Genomic DNA, 23,311 nt, shown 5'->3' on the forward strand with positions numbered 1-23,311 from the left:
TTACAAGTTATAGTTACTTGAAATAAGTATAACAGCTGAATAGAGATAGATTCTCAACACACCACCATCATATCCATTCTTATGGAGAGTGTGCAGTTTATAAAAAAAACTGTTCATTAAACTCCTTCCTTGTCGCTATGTGTACCATATATAATTAAAAAAGGCCTTGGTTATTTCCCGCAATCAAGGGTCTCTATGATGGAATTCTACTCCCAAGTTCATAAAAACCTGTGATTATGATGGATATTGTTAAATTTGTGCAGCTAATCAGCCGTGCAACAGCAACCCTTATCAAAATCCAATCTCCTTGTAGTACCACTATTTTGTTTATAATTTATTTGTAATTTTTTACTGTAGTACTACTTTGGAATGCAATTCATTATTTGTATGCCGAACTGATACTTTTTTTATGAATTAAACACTGAAAAATCCTAATACCATTTTACCACTTCTTTGATGTTTACTTCTAGGAAAATTTGCTGTTTGGCATACAAAATACTAATATGAAAGTATGATGATTTTAATGAACTACATGAGTAAGACTCAAAATTTGTAAAAATACCTGCGAAGTTGCTGCAACGCTAATTGGCAATGCAAATTATGTATGATATTGAACATAGATGCAACATGACACTACAACGCAATCAAAGGTGGAACAGAACCCAGCAGCCAGGCCAGATCACCTTAGGACGACTCAGACTCTAGTTTGTAATGAAAACCGTGGAAGTTCACGCTGAGACGCCCCAATCAAGCAACACTGCCACAAAGCAATACCGATGGCAAACTGTGCTCCAAACAAATACCAGTAACATGATAATAAGCACTTGGAAAAGAATTGTGCTGCCAGGTGTAACGGTTGGATTCCTTACTGGTAATCTTCATTACACTGATTCTTCCTAGAGGGTACAGGGTTGACTTATTTGGGGAGTGAGGAAAAATCCTATGTTTTCAGATATTTAAGAAGCTTGCGGAGAGGTGCCTGGACAGAGTGAACACACCGTTCTCCTCATAGAGTTAGGAATGGGAGGAGAACGGGGATGACGAGGTAATGTATGTATTATGACCCTTGTTGCGTAATGATACATCATCTGCTCGGCTTCTTAACATTTCTTGGTGTTTTCTTTCTCATGGTGTTCTGTGTCATGGACCAGCTTCCTGTCATCGGTGTGTGCCTTGAGTTTCACGGAAACAATGATTGAAAAGTCTGAGGTTTCCAAGCAAAGGCATGAACGAGGGGTTTCCGGAGATGGAACCTGTAACCCCAATCGTGCCCTTTAGCATCCCTACACTACTACTACAACTACTACTACTAATACTACTACTACTACTACTACCACACTACTTCTTAGTAGTGAGGAAGGTAACAGCTGCAACGGAGTTCATCCTGGCACTGTTATGAGAGACAGCTGCATCAAATGCAGCATGCTGTCACTTATCCTGCCCCAGAATTCTATGGGTGAACAAAACTGACACACAGGTGCGTATCGAAAATATCCAAATGACAAATGGTGATTTACCCATTTTATTTTCCCCACATTCATGCTATGTTCAAATGAGAAGAGATGCCTGAAACGTTGGCAATGAAAAGCTCTAGTGGCTCTTACGTGGCTGTACTTTCCACAGTACTGTGATTTATTTAGATTTTCTGAACTTTACATCTTGATGAATTGAATAGTCCATGTTAGACCTAACATCCTTGGTGTAGAATACCGCCAGACCTTTTGCTTTCATTATCCTGTTTTACTGAAGCTGTTTTTGTTGGCTTTAGCACTCTGTGGAGTTTACACCTGCTAAACAGAGATAAAGTGCTTGTGCTCAGTCACTTAAACATGGTAAAATTGGTAAACACTTGTCTGGTACATTTAATTTCCATATCAGTCACTAAAAATTGTACTACATGTACCTTGGGTCTGGAAATTAAATCCTACTTGTAGGCTGCAGCACTCATTTTGCCAACCACTAAAGTAGCACTGTAAAACATGCCTACAGGCCGGTCCCTGCAACCTGTTTGTGCAAACAGTTTTAAAACTGCTATTTTAAACACGAAAAATAAATCTTTTGTCAGGCCTAACCCTTCCTTTTTTAATACTTATGAGTGACCCTAAGGTGTTATACAGTTCCTACAAATCAAGTAGGGCTGTGTATCTGGACAACATAAATGTCGGGGTATAGGACCTGAGTCCCCATATACTATCAGGAAATGTTGACACGGTTCATATCTAGTTTGTAGTGCCCCGTGCTAAACCCCAAACAAACCAGGGTACCAGATGGGTTTCACAATCTCAAACATGACTCAGATTCTCAAGGAAATCATGTAAACAGATCCCTTCTTTTGTGTGTCATTCAGAGTTCTTAAGATGAAACACAAGAAAGACGCACAAATATATTTTAGAACATTTATTGCAACAGTCTTATTCTTGCATAGAAAACATGAACTGCGCTTCTTAGTCAAATGCGAAAAGCATTGTAACCAGCATTACAAAGATGGTAAAAAAGAGAAACAATTCAACCATGATTTTGTGATTGTGTTGGTATACTCCTATCTGTAACTACCTATACTGCTCAGAGCATAGTGGGAGCACCCTCTGCCAGATCTATAGAAAAAACCTGATGTCCTATTCTTGGGTGTGATGTACTGGGAAGCCAGGAAGCAGGTCTGGTGTAGTGCAGGCTATCTGTCCTGTGCAGGGTAGGGATAGAAATTCAGGATCAGAGTCAGCCAAGCTGTATCTCGGGCACGGCATGCCCCGTCTCAGGATCATCTCAGCGGAAGTTGTTCTCTGTCGCATTGACACAGAGCCAGTTTTTATAATACAAGCATCATTTCTTTCACACTGTGTCAGGTGGAAGGTCGGTGCAGTGATATATCTACAATTGCGGTGCTGTCTCCATGGTCAATCAGAATATTTAGGCATAGTGTTCTTTGCTTTCAGCCTTGGACAGACTGTGCAGACTAGATGGCATCAGTGCTTACTAGGAACAAGCAACATGTGCAATGATTTTTTCAGTACATTATAACATAAATAAAAAGCCATGTAGAAGGTTACCGACAGAAAATAAATGCTAAATTAAAAATGTGCATTTAAAAATGAAGGTTCTAAGCACCCTTAGCATGCTTTACTACAAAGGTAGGCCCTGAAGACTCAGAGGGCATAGACTAACACTGGCTTAGCTAAGTGCACTTAATAAGTGATAACTTCAGCTTGGAAGAAAGTAGAGAGATACTTCTTCCAATCATTTGAATTGTAGTTTTAAATCCTCTTTAATGGTAAAGTGTCATTTTGAGTTACTATTCTATTCTTTTAGAAAGCCGGCATTTTTCTGCCTAAACCAAATGTGTTCCTAGATTACATGGCTGTGAAAAGCTCTCCTGTGATCTGATGTTTATTCCTTCTAGAAATGGGGTTAAAAGGGCCTGGGTTTAGAGGATAGTGGGTCTTCCTGAGAGAAAGGCTAGAGAGAAGCTGAGCTCCGCACTGATTGCACTTAAACCCTGCCTTCAGCACATACAAAGGAGAATAACATCAGGCCTACACTGGCTTTTGTCCACAAAGCCAGGTTGGAACCAAACCCTTAGAAAGAATGGACAACCGTCCAGAACTAGTTTGGGAGTGGGCCAAGGGTTTCCCCCCACACAAGGACTGACACTAGGTATAAAAATGGCACCCTCAGAACCTCTCATCAGAATACTACTAGACCTGCTGAAGATTCAGAAGAAGAACTGCCCTGCTTTCTGAAGAAGGAAGACCTGACTGCTTTTCTTGAACCCTGGAATCTCTGAAGTAACTTCAAGGATCAGTTGGCTGGTCTCCTGTTTAATCTACTGAAACACAACAAGCTTCCAGAGGCCTTCCCGGCAAATGTCCAGCTGATCAGCACTAACAGGACCTTCCTGAGCTGGTCGCCCCTTTTGGCGTGAGTCCTGAACCCCGGTGCTGGAACCTTGGTTAGCATCAGAGTGTTCTCCTCCTGTACAAAAACTACAAGAACTGGACACTTAGAATGTTTTCTGGACATTTTGCAAAAAGAGTTGTGGCCACCGAAGTCGAATTGCAGGTGGGAGTCAACTTGCCAGAGCTCCCCTGCTGAAATCTCTCCTGACTTTCAGAAAAGTTTCTATGTCCAAATGTAGAGGACTTCACTGGGATCGAAGTTGAAGAGGAGCCCATCGTCGACTATGCCTTCCTGAGCCGGGACCTCACTTTCTTCCGTTTATCTAGCTGTTGACGTCGAGGGCCTTGAGCTTGATGTGGAAACACTGAGAGCCTACTCTTCACCAACTGATGTCGATGAGCCCCACTTCGAATTCAGCGTGCAGCCTGCCCCTGCTTACACTCCATCAATGAGGGCTTTTCTCATAAAAACATCTAAATGTGCGTGTAAAGTTTTCACCAGGACCAACCTGGTTCCTGTATCTGCCTAGAACTCTATTGTAGTTGTCCTGAAATTGTGACTTTGACTCAAACTACCAGGACCAGGTAATCATGGTTGGCACTTTGTGCTTCTTTGTGCTATTTTACTTCAAACCTTTAAATTCCGAACTCTTTTTCTACTTATTGGATTTTTTTTTGTTTTGGTGTCATTTTATTTATTTAAATGCATTCTATTTTTTATAAATTAGTTTGGGATTTTTCATATCCTGTGTTTTCACTTTATTACTGTTTAAGTGCTGCTTAAATACCTTACGCATTGCCTCTAAGTTAAGCCTGACTGCTTTGTGACAAGCTACCAGAGGGTTAAGCGCAGGTTTATTTAGTGACTTTTGTGATTCACTCTGACAAGATTTGTGTTTATTATCTGAGTGGGACTCTCACCTCTTTCAATCATTAACCCACTTTCTTAAATGTCTGGTATTACATCCTCTCTCATTATACTCTACTTCCTTCTAGGCTGGCTGGCAGAAGCAGGTAGGATCAGAAAAAGCTACCGCCAAAAACATCTGTTTCAAAGCTTTAATAAATCTCCAGTGCACGTATACCAATTTTGCACTTAGGCTAAACCCTGTATCCCTTTCTCGTTACTGCCCCTACTAATCCCCCAGGTTACTGTATTTCTGAAGGCTGTATGTCAGTATATTAACAGTCAAAATATCAACATCAATACAAATATCACATCCACTGCCTAACACTGCATCATCAAGTTAATGCATATTTAATATTTTTTTCTCCAAATTCACATACCTTGACAAGGTTGTAGTTGATATAGTGGATGCAATATTTTAGTAGTTTGGTATTTCAACTGAGGTATGGTGCTAGAACACCTTTCCACCATATACCTTTCTATCTATTATTTCCTTTTGTTTGACAGTACTTTCTTTTTTATTGTGTCCTCTTTGTGCTGTTAGTGTCTCAAGAAAATTAAATGATCTGCCTTCATGGTAGGTTAAAACATACCACTCACCTTTGTAATGCATGAGTAGACAGAAGTATCTGTTCGCACCAATATGTGATTGGTAAGCATTGTCTTCATGCACCAAGAGAACACTTGCTTCATGTGTAAGGCATGCACATGCATTGCTGCCCAAGCAAATTCACTTTGCACAACAATTTCCAGGACAACATTAAATAAGCAATTCCAGTTGGTTGTGAAAAAAACGTAGTCTCACTCATTTACATTTTTATGAACTGCTAAAGAGGAGTAAAGTGCCTGTGCTTCCCATTTAAACAAGCCAAAATAGGCTAAACCAATTAACTTTCCTTACGCCATAGTATATGGTGCAGAAGCACACCTCTGGCATGAAAAGGCAAAGGCCACCTGTTGACTGCAGCACATATTTGGCCATCCATTGCAGTGGCATTGAAAATATGGCTTCAAGGCTACCCTGTGCAGCCTGACATCAGCAGCATGAACCCTGCTGCACAGACCTGTTAAGGTCACTCTTTTGATAGGTAGGAAAACCAGATTTTAAATATGATTAAGCCATCCTAAGCACACTTTACGGCTCACAAGGTAGGGTGCATAATGTGTGATTTTAGAAATGCCATGTTCCCCCAGTGACTGGGCCCAAAATGATGCTGTCCTTGATCAGGCTGTAACCGGCACATTAGAAAAATCAAAATATAGATTATATACTTTAATCTATCAAATCTGTCCTGTACGAGCTACAGACTCAATCAAATATTTAATTTTATATTTAGTACAATTCCAATCTCATGGTGAATTTTGATTTTATTAAATGTATTTCAAATGTAGCTTTAAATAAATTACATTTACCCTGCCTGAAGCTCCTTGAAACTAATTTGCATTCGTTCTCCAGCCACTGCTCAGTCTGTACTTGGAATGAATGAGCAGTTAAAACTGCTCCCAGGACACCGACAATGGCCAGCCTATGGGGTAATGTTTTCTTCCTTCAGAAGGAAGGCTAGTAAGGGTGAACCCAGGAACTTTGTTTATTCAAAGGGGCCTGCCCTGTCACAAGACAATGTTAGGTGACACCTGGAAAGGCCCAACCTTTGTCCCCATAGTCAGGCTGGCACTAAATCCAGTTGGAGAAGAGCTACACCCAGAACCAGTTCATTGGCCACAGAGAAGGGGTGCTCATTATACTGTCTACACCTCTGGGTCAGCACACAGGCTCTTCAGCAAGGGAGAAAAGGTTTCTCCATCTTTATTTATGAGAGTAAGGGCAAGTGTGTTTTTTTGCAGTAGGGCAAGCAGGAAGTGCTGAAAAGAGTGAGTAGGTGCCTCCGGTAACTTTTACCCCATTGGTTAGTGAATGGCTGATTGAACAAGTTACATGTATTTATAAAGCTCACAGCTGCCACATCAAAGGGTGTCCCAGTGATGCCAAAAGTTAAAACATACAAAACATGAAGCCAAATTTCTAACATGAAAAGTGAGGGACCTTCATCTCTACCACAAAAGGATGAGGATGGGAACATATATACGCAGACACAGCTTGCAAGTGGCCTGCCTGCAAGAGACGCACTTGCTGATGTGAGAAGCCAACAAACTACTGTGGAAATGGAAAGGGCACTTCCACTGCAAGAGCTACAGCACACAACCAAGAAGGGTAGGCATACATGCTGTAACCAGGCCTTTCATTTATCACTACTAGGATACAGCCTGATGGGGAGGGCCATTTTATTACAGGGTAAATTGAGTGGCAGGAATTTGGTACTGGTAGGAATCTAGTCCCAAACACAAATGACAACACTTTTTTCCTGATCTCTGAAACACACCCACAGCTTACACAGGCACATTGTTACCATGGCTGGGTGACGTTAATTGTGTTTTACATTGTGACATAGACTCTACACCCCCAACCCCCATGTACGAGCACAGAATGTCTAACTCACTCCGAAGAGTAATGTAGGACCTGAATCTTGTGGACATCTGAGGAGGGAGATATCCTCTCCTGCAAGAAATTACACTTTATGGGAGCCCCAGTCATACATACTCCAGATTAGATTACATACTAGTACGCATATGGGGAGGGCGACCTCTATGTGTAACATACTCAGTGGCCAAATACAGAGCACGCATACCCACATGACGATGGCCGGAGTCTGCTTTACAGTGCCACGAGTTTAGACTCGCCATGAGTAAGAGAATTACAGAAGATGTCACTTTGAATTACGTGACAGGCAGCACTAGAGCAATAGAACAGGATGTTCCCAAAGTGATGATATCGACCAGTGAGGGTTTATACCAAGCAGACACACAGCACTTGATCCTAGGAGACTAAGAACATTCTTGGTGAAACAAAGAAGGACAGAGAACATATGCACTAGTGTCCTTGGACACAGAAAGAGCATTTGATGCTTTATCTTGGCATTACATGTTCTTGACACTGGGAGCTATACATTTTGGCCCGTTGTTCATTGCAATGACCAGGCTACTCTATACTAACACTAAGGACAGAGTAAAAATGAATGGGCTGTTAGGCAGACGCACAACTGGAGCACAGCATTTGGGAGGGGTGTCCACTGTCTCCTTTGCTCCACCCGCTGGCAGCCGAACCACTGGATTGTCAGCTTAGGGCCTCCCTACTGGACTGGGCCATGCAGGTGAGAAATGTATAAAATCTTGCATCTCTTTACGCTAACAACCTGCTGGGGGAAATATGAAGACTTGTGGGAGCGCTTCCCCGCTTTCTTGCTCTATTGGAAAGCTTTGGTCGTTAAACAGGACTATGAATTAATCTGCAGGAGTCACCACTCTATCCAATAGCTGGGCTATCAACTGTACCAAGAGCGTGGCTCCCAACCTGGGGATCCCATGGGAGACAGTGGCTTTCCGGTAACTAGGTGTAGCACTAACCAACTCAGAACCCAAATGGCATGAGCTGAACACACATAGGCTGATGCGAGGCATTAAAGGCTCTATAGATCTCTGGACTTCCCTTCCCCAGCTCAGGGTTCTTCAATGTCGGTCCTGGAGAGCCAGATCCATGCCAGATTTTAAGATAACTACATTCATCTCAATGTGGATTTGCTAAAAATCTGGCATGGATTCAGCTCTCCAGGACCGACACTGAAGAACCCTGCTAGCTGTAGGTGGGCATCTAGCTATCACTAAAACCATAGTGCTACCGAGATGTCTGTACCTATTTCAATGCAGCCTCAGCACAATACCCACGACATATACTAAGCACTTCCGCTCCCTCATAATAGGATAAAGAAATTTCGAGCCGATGTCCCAAGTGCAGGGGGTTCAGAGGCTACACAGCACCACTGGTGTGGAAGTGCTCCAAAATTGCAGCATACTGGGGGTAGATGGTGGGCCGATATTAGACACCTATGTCACTTCCTGTGCCGGTGGCCCCACATGTGTGTTTATTAGGTATAGACTTTAATACTAATTAACTAATTCTAAAACTAAGAAGGGATTTGTACAGTTCACAGTTCCTCCTGGCGAAACGTGGTATAGCGACCCACTGGTTTAGCGCAAAATCCCAGGGGGTCCAAAACTGGATACATGACATTGCAGAAAGGAAAACAGCAAGGGAAATTAGAATGTGACTGACTGGAACGGATGAAAAGTTACAAGACGACCTCGAGCAATGGAATGCATTGTTTCATGCGCTGATTTACCCCAGAGGAGCGCCCCCTTGAAACTATGAACACTCCGCACCATAGCACTGTGAATTAGCAAAGTTTAATGTCTACTTGTTACGGTCGTGTGTTGCAACGTGACCGAGGGTCTCACTGATTGTTGAGCTACCAACTAACAATATAAATTGTGTCGCCTTGTGCGATAAGCACCCATAGATTATGCGCGTGCTGTATTAGAAAACCTAATGCACACAAAAAGTAGAAAAAAAGATAGTACCGAGCCCTGGGCGGAATCTGTGGAGATATTCACTGGGCCAGATATGATTTTATATTAACAATATATGATTCACATTCATAAAGAGAAGTTATAACTATTCTCTAGGCTTTCAAATTGGTAATGGTTGATATTTCATGTGTATCTCTCAAACAAGGAATCATTTCTCCTTGCACTCATGGTTAAAGTTTGTATACATTTCAGGGTTCTTTTACCGTATATTTCACTCTGGATCTTATCTTTCGAATCCTTTTTTCACAGTCGTTTGTGTAATTGTGCCCATGGTTAAAGGCTATTTGATCGCAAGGAGGGTATATTAGGACGGGAATACACTTCAAATGTGTTTTTTACAGGTATATATTGGATAGCTGTCTCCTCTGCAAATAGGAATGGCATTTGTCTGTTCAATGACTTTCAAGCAGGTTTTCGTCCTAGGATTTAAAAGATAATTGCAGTAACCTTGATCTTGAGATGACTGTGGATGGATGTGGTGTTGGTGCACTCTTCCTGTTGGATTTTCCGTTGCTGAAGTGGTTTGCTGCCGGCGCTTTTCAGGATCTTTCATTCTGGAATTGTTTCTGTTTAATAGGACGTGACATAAATTGTTCAGCTGGGCCAGTGGACTTGTACCCCATGTAAGGGTAACAATTATACAATTAACAGGAGAGTAACTGAGAGAGTGGGGGTATTGTGGTGGTTCAGGGACTGGATCAATATCCTTTATTGTATAGTGAATTTATGTAGCACTTGATTGAACCAGATTCTTCTGTAGCGCAGATGAATCTGGTTCAATGCTGAGATGTGCTATGTAATCTCTAGAATGATGATTGGAAGAAGGAAGGTGACAGCTAGATGCTGGCAAGAGAGAAGTACTGTTGCAGATCAGTAGGTGCGAAGGCCAGGAGGCACAGTATATCTCAGATAAACTAGGGAGAAACCCTTGTACAGCCTGTTCCCTGAGGTAACCTATTCTCCTGAAAAAGGTCATAGGTCCCTGGAATCCAGGTGCGTTTTGTTGATTTAAACTTCCTTTGTCGCATAGACAGCTGCAGAGAAAAGGAGGACCCAGAGAAGCTAAGATATTTAGTACTGTGAATGAATTGCCAGGTTTCACAGTAGAGTGTAGCTTTGGGGTAACAGAGGTATGTCTCTGATTGCCTAGATAAATAAATGGTTGTTCAAGAAATGAGTGAATAAACAAACAAGAGAGCATTGCACCCAAAGAAAGTATAGCGGCAGGGGTTTATTTTTTCCAGCATTGCACAACTTATGTTCTTTTTTTTAAACCAATGTTTTTGTTTTAACATATTTATTTTGGTTCAACGTTCTTACATTTACAAAAACCTACATTGCCTATCTGCATCTTCCTTAGTTACCAGCATTTATCTATACATATTTCCATAGTTCATGCATCTTACACTAATCTAGAGACAACGCACACATTGACAATTAAATGAGTTGTATCATCACCTTCGGTTATCAACCACTCTTACATTAGATCTCTAAAATCTCCCACATTTTCGCATACTTCTTCAGGCACCCTCATACTTTGTGCACCTATTGCTCAGCACTCATTCACCAATCTAAATTTTTCAACCAGGTATCCACTGAGGGCATCTTGCTTCTCCTGCAATCCTTTGCAATGTCCCTGCTAGCCACCATCATTGCAAAAATCATTCAAAAATTGGGGATATCTGGATTTCGATGCATCTTGCCATATTCCCAGCAGTGTCAATTCCATTGGCATATCAAAAGCAATCCCGACCATGCAATTAAACTGCTTTCTACTCCCTATCTGGAAATGCTGTATTTCGGAGGAGTCTTGCCAGTTATGTATGATTGTACCTTCTTTACGGTACCACCCCCGCCCGGCAGTTACTGTCTGGAACCAAACCAAATTTTAACAATTGTGTTCTAGTGCAGTCTGCCTTCTCATGTAATATTTTAAGTTGCACCACTCTGAAACCTGCCCTGGTGGCTACCTCTCCTGGATTTTGACACGTCTCCAACCAATCCTCATTTTCCACTAGCCCTGAGACCTTGGCCTGTCTTGCTTAAAGTTTTGTAAGCAGTTGTTGCATGTTGTTAAGCAATGAGATGGATATGATATGCAATGGATCCGATATTCAAACAAAGATTTTTCTTTATTTTCTAGATTATCTAGCGAGTACTTTCATCATGCATGAGGAGATATTTATAATATTGGGAGTCTGATAGTTCATCTTCTTCTTTCAGTTCCTTGGTGAGTTTAAGGCCTTTACAGCTCCAGGAACCACCTGCTTAGAGATAACTATATGGTCCCATTTTCTAAAACCCTCCAAAGTTTGAAGTTCTTGCAGCCAAACAGATACACACAGTGGGGTTTCAAAAACAAGGGCTCCTTCGTATCCAATTGTATGGTATACCTGTAAGCAGATTTTACTCACTGTGATTGTGCAGTATGGCAAGTGTTGAGTACCTTCCCTCTGTATAATGCATTGAAGTGCCTGCTTGGGTCCACTGTACTTCTATCTGCCATTATTGATAGTCTATTGGGGGTAAGTCACCTTTCCCATGCATCTTTTACCCCGCAGCACCTAACCTCACATTTTCACCACACAGGTAAGTGTCATGCTCCCTATTTTAAAGATACTTTCACAACCGAGCACTTTTTGCATGGTGACATAGATCATCCACCCCCAAACCCCACATACAAGCATGCACAGAATGTCTGACTCACTCCCATGAGTAATGTAGGACCTGAATCTTGTGAACATCTGGAGAGAGAGAAATCCTCACCTGCAAGAATTGACACATTATGCAAGCCCCAGTCATACATTTTCCAGATTAGGTTACATACTATAGCCTTAGAGCCTGCTGTAGCGGGCCATACCGGTCATTAAAGGCCCGCTCCAGCGTTAAAGGCCCGAGCCGAAGGCGAGGGCCTTTAACAAGGGAGCTGGACTTAATTACTGGTATAGCCCTGCTACAAAAGGCTAAAAGACTATTAGAACATTCTGCCACTAGAGATGTAAAACAAAGCCCTTCCTGGGTGGAGGTGCTAACACCCCCTCCCTCAGGAATGTGCACTGCTCTGCTGGCGAGCTTCAAAGGGCTTATCGCCTTTGAACCTCAACCTCCAGGCCTGCTGGAGTCCCTAGAGTCCCTCCAGCCTCCCAGGAAAACTCCTGAAGCCCAGTACGATCAGTCTGGCCTTGAACAATAAAGACTTTCAACTAAAGTGAGTTTTGTCATGCACTGTATTTACCACAAATCATCTGGGCTGGTTGTGTGCTGGTATGCCTTGCCATGCAGTATGCTCCCTACCCCTTTTGTGATTGACTCCCTGTTGAGTTGTTGGGCTGTCGAGCTTTGGGTTGCACCTGTGCTCTAGGAGTGGTACAGAAACTTGAGAAGACTATGTGCAACATTGCCAACACCCCACATTTTCACTTTTTACTCTACTGAAGAAGGACAGAAATCCTGAAACATGGTTCTAGAGATACACAGCAATGGCTGCACAGCAGTTATCACAATGTAGTTGGGCTAAGTGTGTGGTGGTATGCCAGGCAGTGTGCTCCCTACCCCTTTTTGTGATATATAAATATATATTAACAACCACCTTAAAAGAAAAAATCAAGGAGTGGGTAGGGGTAATGGGTAATGGGGTATATTAGTATTCTGGAGTGTGTAGGTTTGATGGTATTAAGGGCTTTCTTAAGGTTTAAGGGATGGGTAGAAATAAAAGGTGGTAAGGAGGTTTTAGTTTTAAGAAATGGATAAAAGTAAAGTTTGGTAAGGGTTTTTTAGGGGTATGGGATTGGGGATAGGTAAGGGGTAGTAAGTGTTAATGACGTTTAATTGATGGACAGAAGTAAGGGGTGATAAGAGGTTTTTAGAATTAAGGGATGAGTTGGAGCAAGCAGTGGTACAGGATTGTTATGGCTCATGCATTTGAAGGGATGGTAGGGTTATTAGGATTAAGGAAAGGGTAGGAGTAAAAGAAGTAAGGGGTTTTTAGGATTCCAAAATGGATAGGGGTAAAGGGTGGAGTAAGGTATTTTTAGGATTACGTGAATGGTAGAGGTTAGGGGACACTAAGGAGGTGGAATATGCAAGTGTTGGGTAACTTCCCACAGTATACTTATATCTGACATTATGGATTGTTCATTTGGGGTCATGTATGCCCAATTATTATTAAGAACTAGCTGCAGTGCCCAATAGTATTTCCAGAAATACGACAATGCTATCCCTCCCTCATATATACCTCTGTGTAATATTATCATGGCTGTTCTGAAAGGGTCCTCCATCCCACAGCAGAGAGCGCAAGGAGCTATCCATTTTTTAAAATACGTATATGGAACAATGTAAGAAGTATTCTGAACTATATATATCAAGTGTGGTAACAAAATCATTTTAAAAAGGGTGGCACTGCCCATCATTGAAAGCAGGAGTCTCCTCCAGTGGTACACGTCAGAGTTGAATCTATCTAGGAGCATCCCCAAGCTGTTCTCAATGACTCAGTCTTTATTTTCAATCATAAGTATTCCCAAGTATTTGAGTCCTAACTTGCTTATGTGTGGTGTATAATCTTTGTCATTTTGTGGGGACCATTCAGTCAGTGGGTATTTGATTTGTTTATGCCAATTAACACACAGAACTAATTAGTCCCGATTGTTCTGATAATTTGAAGGACTCTGGGGATAGTTTGACATGGTTTGCTAGATATAAAATTATACCGCATATAGAGAGCAATACTGTGTCATCCCATCCAGTGTCTCACTTCAAGCCTATAATATGGGCATCTCTTCTTAGCCAGGAAGTCAGTGGTTCCACAGCCAGGGTAAACAGCAGTGGGGACAGTGGGCACCCTACTCCCTCGATTCAAAGGGAAGGCCTCAGAGACTGCACCCTTTACAAGTGATCTTGTATACTACAATTTAGCCATTGTATATTTTTTTTTACTGAATTCCATCTACTCCAATAGTAGCTTTAGGAAGGGCCATTCAACAGAGTCAAATGCCTTTCTCGCATCCAGTGACATTATCACTACAGGTTTCTCCCACCACCTCTGTTTTAGCTAACCAACCTTACAAGCAGACAGTTTATGCCTCGTGGCTCTATGGGGCATAAACCCTGGCTGATTAGTGTGGATTAACTAATCTAGTTTTGAAATTCAAATTCACTGATTTCATGTGACACCTTTGCATTTATCTTAACTTATCCTTCTAGCCACAACCTCCCTGTTATGATTTCCAGCTGCTACACAATGTCTAATATCCCTGCCCACTCCACTCACCTTTAATCCCAGGACTCACCTTTCCTTAATTCTCAGTGTCTCTAGTTTCTAATACACTGCATCTCTACCCTTCACACACAAGTACTCTATTGCTTTCCCTCACTTGTCTCGCATGAAGTTTGAGGGTAAAACTCCCATTTTAAACTGCACTATCGAATCATGTACCTGATGTAACACTGAGGGGGTTATTCTGACCCTGGCGGTCATGGACCGCCAGGGCCAACGACCGCGGAAGCACCGCCAACAGGCTGGCGGTGCTTCCGGGGGCATTCTGACCGCGGCGGTAAAGCCGCGGTCAGAAAAGGGAAGCCGGCGGTTTCCCGCCGGCTTCCCGCTGCCCCAGGGAATCCTCCACGGCGGCGCTGCTTGCCATGGGGATTCCGACCCCCTTCCCGCCAGCCTGGTTCTGGCGGTTTTCACCGCCAGAACCTGGCTGGCGGGAACGGGTGTCGTGGGGCCCCTGGGGGCCCCTGCAGTGCCCATGCCACTTGCATGGGCACTGCAGGGGCCCCCTAACAGGGCCCCACATTGATTTTCAGTGTCTGCGTGGCAGACACTGAAAATCGCGACGGGTGCAACTGCACCCGTCGCACACCAGCAACTCCGCCGGCTCCATTCGGAGCCGACATCCTCGTTGCTGGTGCTTTCCCGCTGGGCGGGCGGGCGGCCTTTTGGCGGTCGCCCGCCCGTCCAGCGGGAAAGTCAGAATCACTGCGGCGGTCATTTGACCGCGCTGCGGTGTTCTGGCGGGGCAACTTTGGCGGGCGGCCTCCGCCGCCCGCCAAAGTTAGAATGACCCCCTGAATGACCTCTTTAAGTCTATGCAATACAAAACTAAGCAACTAACATAATAAATGAAAGAGCAGTTATGTACCAGAGGTTCCTGTTTGATCTTTGATTTGACTATAAATTTGTCTTGTGTTCCTGCCCCTTCTAGGTTCCGATCCAATATATACCAGAGACTCCTGGCTATGGTGTTTGCCGTAGAAGAAATCAATAGGGATCCTGCTCTTCTCCCCGATGCCAAACTTGGATTCTGGATGTACGACTCTTGCGGGGTGGTGGGAAGAACACTGAAAGGTGCTTTATGGATGCTCACTGGAAGAGAAGAGATTATTCCACAGTACCGATGTCAAAAGACCCCTCCACTTGCAGCAATCATTGGAGATGCCGCCTCTCTTGCCAGTATACCCATGGCTAGAGTTTTAGGGTTGCACAGACAACCACAGGTGAGGTTATGCTTGGTACCTATTTATCAGCCATTCTAAGGCAATGTCAGTGATTTGCTGTCATCATTTGTGTTTGTATGTTTCAGAATAATATCTATGAACCAGATGTATCAAAAATCAGATTTGCATTTCCTAAACAGCAAATTTTAAGAAATCGCTATTTAAGAAATGCAAAATGGGATGTATGAATTTTGCGATTCGGTAATAGCGATTTCTTAAAATTCACAAATGCTATTACCGAATCGCAAATATAGAATGGGACTCCATTCAACCCGATTGCCCTATAGGCCCATAGGTGCGGATGGTTTTGCATTTCCCAATTTGCAAATTCAATTTAGGAATTTGCAAATTAGGTAATGCAAACCCCAGGGTGCCTGGGGCCTCAGGGGCCCTCTGATGCACCCCCAAAAAATATTTGGGGACATGTGAAGCACACACATGCCTTAGGGGCATGTATGCGCTGCATGTCAATTTTGAAAATGCATTTATAATGCATTGTTAAAATTTGCACATGCCTACCACTAAACTTTAATTTGTGGTAATTGCATTTCCTAAATGCCCAATTCGCATTTAGGAAATGCTTGATACATGTGCTTTGGAAATCGCAAATAGGAATTCTCTATTTGCGATATCCTATTTAAAGAATTGCAATTTGTGATTCTCTAAATGGGGTTGCAATTTTAAGGAACCGCTATTTTTGTGATTCCTTAAAATTGCAACGCAAATGCCTTTCATACATTATAAAAAAGGCATTTTTGCATTCGCAAACGGATGAATTTTGAGATTCGCACTGTTTGCGAATGCAAAAACATTTGGTACATGAGGCTCTATATACCTACAATGAATTAAATTAAAGAAGCAGTACATAAAAATAGCAGTGATGGTTGTTTACGCACATAACGCTACTGGGGCAGGGAATGATATATGAAATGGCCATAATAAGATGATAACATAGTAGATACGCTGTCATTCACAGTGGTGGCAGTGCTTGAGCAGCCAATTCAGTGAGATCATACTGTGCTGGATCTTCTTGTGAGAGGAAGTGCTTCTTGAGACACCACATGCTATTACAGAGATGGAGTAATTCTCAATACCACTGACAAGTGTTTCAGTCAGGGTGCTATGAAGGTGACAGACATGCATAGTGAGGCTACAGAGACTAAGGTGGTCATTATGAACACAACGGTGTGGGATGCCATGCCAGCCGTGGCGAGAAATCCTGCCAGCCGTCATGGCGACCCACACTGCCACATAATGAACCCATGGAGGGCCACCATAGGTGGCCCACACTCACCTATAATATCAAAATAAGTGCACTGTTCCACGACAGAGAGAAAACAAGAAAGAGATCAGAGGTGGCGAAACTATACTGAGTGTACTCAGGAGAGCCCTCAAGCACCCTTTTGGGTGACAGGTATCATCATCGGGCTTGCTCCTCGCCAGACTGGTGCTGCAATGCCTGGCGGGCCGCCCAGCATTCTGGGTGGCACTCAACCATAATAAAATTGCTAACAACGGAGGTCTGGGAAAATAATTGAATTAGAGATGGAGAGTGTAGAACAAAAGACAAGACTCTAAAATTAGCTCTGAACCTAAGCCACTGTTTTAATGCGATAGAAATTGGGTTCAGGCCAATATTAAAAACAAAAATATCAGAGTGTTACTGGGAATAATGTACCGTTACACTCTATAATCAGGGAAGGTAGTTCACCTAATCCTGCATGGTCAACATGTTTCGCGTCTATGTTTGGTCACAAAGTGATCCAGTGACGCTTCTTCAGGACCCACAAAAAAAGCCTATGATTATAAAACTACTTCTCCTATATATCAGTAATATTATCAAGTGCACGTACAGTCACTTACAGAGTGGAAGACAGAATATGCCTAAGTCAATCGGTCAGTATAGTCGCCCATCCCATATTAGAGATTGGGCTCCCTAGGTCTGCGCTAGCATCAACCAAGGAAAACGAATGTGTCTCGTCCTTGGTGTGTCCGGGAACCTGCCCTCTGCTGCGCGCCTACAGGCGGACACACCAAGGACGAGACACATTCGTTTTCCTTGGTTGATGCTAGCGCAGACCTAGGGAGCCCAATCTCTAATATGGGATGGGCGACTATACTGACCGATTGACTTAGGCATATTCTGTCTTCCACTCTGTAAGTGACTGTACGTGCACTTGATAATATTACTGATATATAGGAGAAGTAGTTTTATAATCATAGGCTTTTTTTGTGGGTCCTGAAGAAGCGTCACTGGATCACTTTGTGACCAAACATAGACGCGAAACATGTTGACCATGCAGGATTAGGTGAACTACCTTCCCTGATTATAGAGTGTAACGGTACATTATTCCCAGTAACACTCTGATATTTTTGTTTTTAATATTGGCCTGAACCCAATTTCTATCGCATTAAAACAGTGGCTTAGGTTCAGAGCTAATTTTAGAGTCTTGTCTTTTGTTCTACACTCTCCATCTCTAATTCAATTCTTTTCCCAGACCTCCGTTGTTAGCAATTTTATTATGGTTGAGTGCCACCCAGAATGCTGGGCGGCCCGCCAGGCATTGCAGCACCAGTCTGGCGAGGAGCAAGCCCGATGATGATACCTGTCACCCAAAAGGGTGCTTGAGGGCTCTCCTGAGTACACTCAGTATAGTTTCGCCACCTCTGATCTCTTTCTTGTTTTCTCTCTGTCGTGGAACAGTGCACTTATTTTGATATTATAGGTTCAGGTCGGGAGACTGTGCACTGGACCAGTAATCTCCCAGTCCCCATTTTTGTTTATAGAGGCCCACACTCACCGCCAGGCTGCCTCCGTCAGGCAGCCTGGCAGTGGTCGGCATCATCATCCGACAGGGCAGCGGTGCTGCCCCTCTGATAATGATCCCTTAGCCTCCAGCCTTTCCTAGGTGGGTTTCCCCACCAGGGAGAGGCTGGAGGAAGGGGTGCACCGGGGCACCCCTGGGGGCCCCTGCACTGCCCATGCACTTGGCATGGGCAGTGCAGGGGCCCTTGTGCAGTGCCCCATCGTGCAGGTCACAATGTTTACACCCGCCGGCCCAGAAGAATGTTCATAATACGACAGGTGGGGTTCCGGGGGCGCTGGCGGTCACAGAGAAGACCACCAGCATGACCATATCAGTTTTCACCGCCGTGTTCAAAATGAGTGCCTAAGTTTAAGAGTTTAAGATGCTGTTATGTTGCTGTGATTGGAAGGGGAGCGGTTGATTCAGAGGGTAAAGTAAGATGGCTGAATAAAACATGGGCATTCGTAACATATATGGTTTCAAAACCCAGAGTGAAGAATTTTTGCAGGGCTCTAGTTTGTCTACTGAGACAACCTACCTGTTGCCAAAAGGGGATGACATAGGATGAAAGAAGTTGAATTCAATTCATGTGACAAAACTGAAGCTCGTGGGGTACTTGTATAAACTTTTGCAATAGGCAAATTTTCCTGAACAAAATGATGAACACAGATTTTGGTGAGTGCATTGTGGGATGCGGATTGGTTAAAGCGAGCAGCAAATGTGCTTAAGGTGATGCAGGTGAGCAACGTGCTTCAATCGAAAGAGATTCAAGGTTCCAGGCTTTGGTTTCAACAATTAATATAGAAGAAAGGAAATAGAACAGAACATGGATAATAGGAAATGGCTCTTCATTATATAGAAAATAATTCAAAACACAATTGCAATGTGCAAATGCATTTCAATTCTGATGCCGGGAATCAAATTCCCAACACTTTCCTTAGCAATAATGTATAATGACACATGCATGGGTTCCACAAGGGCATTCCTGGAATTAACACCTCAATGTGTCACTCTTAGTCCCAGGTTTACCCTATATTATGCCCATGCCTACAATCATGCCATAAAACAGACACATAAGTTGCAAGGCTCAAAGACTCATGCATTAAATCAATGTATATAAACTCACTAGTTAGTTTTCTGCAATTGAAGCACTTGCTGACAAGCATATGTGTTGCACAATGAACTTTCTTAATGTGTGTTTATTTTCAGAATCATTTGAGGAACTTTTATCAATTTTTTTTTTTTTACAGATCAGCTATGGATCCACGGTCTCACTCCTCAGTGACAAACAGCAGTTCCCCTCCTTCTTGCGCACTGTCCCAAGTGACGATTACCAGTCTCGGGTCCTGGCTGATATTGTTGGTCATTTTGGCTGGACGTGGGTGGGCATTGTGGCAGAGGAGAGTGACTACGGGCGACTGGGCAGCCAGATCCTGAGAGAGGAACTGAGCAGGTATTCAGTATGTCCTGCTTTCTTTCTGGGTCTTCCAGTGGTTTACTCAGAAAGGAGAGTTAACTATGTCATTAACGTGATCAAGGAATCCCGGGCCAACGTTATTGTGAGTTTCTCCAACATGCAAAGTATGCTTCCTCTACTGAAGGAGGCAGCGAGACTCAACCTCACAGGGAGAGTTTGGCTCGCAAGTGAAGGCTGGTCAGAAAATGAGCACTTCTCAGACTCTGAGTTCAATAAAGTTCTAAATGGCTCCTTAACACTCGTATTCCAGAAGAGTTTGCTTCCGGGATTCCGTCATTTCATACTTGGCATTCAACCCTCTCGCACCCATTCTGACATTTTCATGAGAAGCTTCTGGGAAGATATTTTTGGCTGTCAGTGGCCCACAAATGACACAAAAAGGACAGCTGCAGATGTTAAAGACTGCTCTGGAACAGAGGAGCTGGAAGGACGCAACATCCCACTTCTTGATGAGACCAAATTCAATAATGCCGCCCCTGCTTACAAAGCTGTCTATGCGGTAGCTCATGCCCTGCATAACCTGCGTGCTTGCAGAGATGGGGAGGGCCCCTTTCAGAACAAAAGCTGTCCTGACAGGGATGAGTTTGAGTCCTGGCAGGTGAGGTTATAATATGGATGCTGTCAGCTGATATGTCTCAAAACCCCTGAAAAAAGTTTCTGAAGAAACTGGCTTAGGGTATTTCTTTTGACGTTGGGATCCACGTGCTCTGAATTGCATTACCTGAAAAATGAAAGATACCACTTAATACAGGATTTTCAGTGGTCTCACAGTGCACAAATAATGAAATTCTTTAAATGAGAGTAGGTGAATTCCTTTCAGGGTATGCAATATTGGATCCAATTGACCAGCACCAAGCAGTCTGCAAAAGCTCCTGAACAACCCATACATAAACTGTACCATTAGAAAAAGACCCTGCAGTCTTTCACAAAGTATATAATCTACACAGTTTTCAGCTGATGCTATCCAGTAATAGATGTCTATAGAGCAAGGTCAGTAGTGATAATACAGCACACTGCAAAGTAGTGGTACATGACCTGACCATGTCTTTACACAGTATGAGATATGGTGGTACTGGACTAAATTACCTGCCATCTTAGAATGGGTTAGTATACAAAAGATCAATAAATGAGCTCCAATTGAGCAAGAACGTCCTCTGCACATCCTCAATCAATTCACAGAAAGGCTGCAAATTCAAACACTCTACCTTCACTGCAAAATCAGATCTCTGAGTGTTTCCTCTCATAGGGATTTGTCACAGTGCCTGCTTAGGAGATTTCCTGGTCTACCATTAACTCCTCATTTTATTCTCCTCTTCACAGTCTTGACTCTATGAGGCATCCTCCTGATACAGCTCTTTAACCACACTTGTTTGATCTATGATCTTATAGTCTTTCTTTCTTTTCTACCAAGTGAAAGTGAAGAAGGCTCCTCCTCCTTACCCCGTCTCCTGCTTTTTCTCTGTCTCTGATGGAGGTGAGCCATGCAAGCATGTTTTTTTTTTTTTTTATGATTGCTTGTTTCACGTGATGTTTTTTAGATTTATAATGTTGTTGGCAGAGCTGATGTTGAGATGTCTGGAGTGCCGCCGACGTGCTCCGTGCTCATGTGCAGAGCTATTTGGGAGCCATCCTTGCAGTATACTGAGCTCGCGCCGGTGCACTTTTGCAAATCAGGCATGGGAAGGCTGAAGGTATTGATCCTCCTCTATTACCTCAGGTGGAAGTTGAGGGCGGGGCAATATTGTTTGACAAGATGCCACAATAGTGTGTCTCTTGTTCAGCAGGACCATCCATGGAAGGAAAAATTGCAATCTCCAAGTGCCATAACATGGAGCAGGCTTCAGAGAAAGATAAATTGCTTCAGATTTCTCGAACGTACCTGCAATGCCTGATTAAAGAGGTGCTAGCTTCAGCATATGCAAAACCTTGAACAAAAAGGCATGTGGATGATAATGAGGAGGACCCTGAGGGTGTTCAGAAGGACACATATGTACAACCCTCCCAAATACAGTATCTCCTTAATCATAACAGGGAGACCCTAGGTTTTGATCAAAAAACACGTGAAGAATAAAGTTTCTGTCCAAAATATAGGTGGAGGATTTGACTGTTCATGATGTCATTAAGTAGTTGTTGCTTGGGGACTGGAGAGGTATTGATCAAACGTGCATCCCTTTGGGGTCTCACGTGAGCCTTAACTATTTATCTAAGGCATACTAAGAGTTTTAGATTGTCAAATGCTTTGTAATGCATGGCACTGCAAATAAGGGTAGTTAGGTTTGTTCTCAAACTGTCGGGAGGTAGGATCGCCAAGCTATCTCTCAGGTGTATGGAAGTCTAGGTGATTCATCTATACCAGCAGTTCAGGGGAGATATACTAGGGCTGTATCAACCTCTTGTGCAGAGCAGGGTGCAGCTAAGTACAGGAAATTTGTCAAGCCAAAATACGGTCAACCCAGGAGACACCTGTAAAGCACTATAGACTGGATCTCTTGCAGAATTCTGATGTTAATTTTGCTTCCACTCTCTAGAAATCAGTAATGGTGTAATTGTTGATTACATAAACTATTTACTTGTTTGCATGAGTGGAATGTTGGTGTAATGTATTGTTGTTCAATAAATCCTCATATAGTCATGACTGGGACAAGGAGGATGAGTTGAGGGGGTAACAACTCAATTACTTACTATAACATTCATTTACCCGTTTCAGAGTCCTCCTTGTCCTTGTCCACATTCCTACTGGCCATCCTGGATTGCACCTCTATTTTAGAGTGTGGGATTCACAGGAGATGAGGCAATGGGGAGGAGTCTTCTTCAAATCCACTTGGTGTAAAAGGAAGGACCACACTTTGAGATCATAGATATCACAAGCATAGTAAAAGCTCTATGTAAGGTGGATGATGCCTTACATAGTCTCGACTGGGATGAGGAGGAAGTCAAAACACAGTAATGAAGATTACTGATAAGTAATTGAGTCATCACCTGCAACAGTCCACGTACATCCCTGTGGGAGAAGTGCAGAAAACATCTGTGTGCATCACTACTGATGACAAAGCTCACCAGACAACACTCTCTGGTAAAGCTTACTGAGTTGTCATAATCACCAGCATAGAAAATTAATTTAACAGAGCTACATTCCCATTAACACTACGGACCGCATAAGTCCACCGAACTGTTTGAGGCTGGGGTTTGTGATGGAAACCTTGCAACTACTGGGAAAGTGATCCCTAGACTGTCAAACAGAAATTAACAT

The 23,311-nt window shown here is 43.1% G+C and overlaps 1 protein-coding gene across 1 annotated transcript in view; it reads left to right on the plus strand.

Annotated features, from left to right (window-relative positions):
• Positions 1 to 1,037: 1,037 nt before the first annotated feature.
• The window catches only part of LOC138267095 (extracellular calcium-sensing receptor-like), an 85,369-nt gene continuing 63,095 nt past the window's right edge, over positions 1,038 to 23,311 (plus strand). Inside the window, exons 1-3 of the mRNA XM_069215943.1 lie at positions 1,038 to 1,045; positions 15,486 to 15,777; positions 19,835 to 20,659. Coding sequence (XP_069072044.1) covers positions 1,038 to 1,045; positions 15,486 to 15,777; positions 19,835 to 20,659 — 1,125 coding nt within the window. The remainder of the gene's footprint in view (positions 1,046 to 15,485; positions 15,778 to 19,834; positions 20,660 to 23,311) is intronic.

Source organism: Pleurodeles waltl, chromosome 12 (assembly GCF_031143425.1).
Source record: "Pleurodeles waltl isolate 20211129_DDA chromosome 12, aPleWal1.hap1.20221129, whole genome shotgun sequence".
Lineage (NCBI taxonomy): Eukaryota > Metazoa > Chordata > Amphibia > Caudata > Salamandridae > Pleurodeles > Pleurodeles waltl.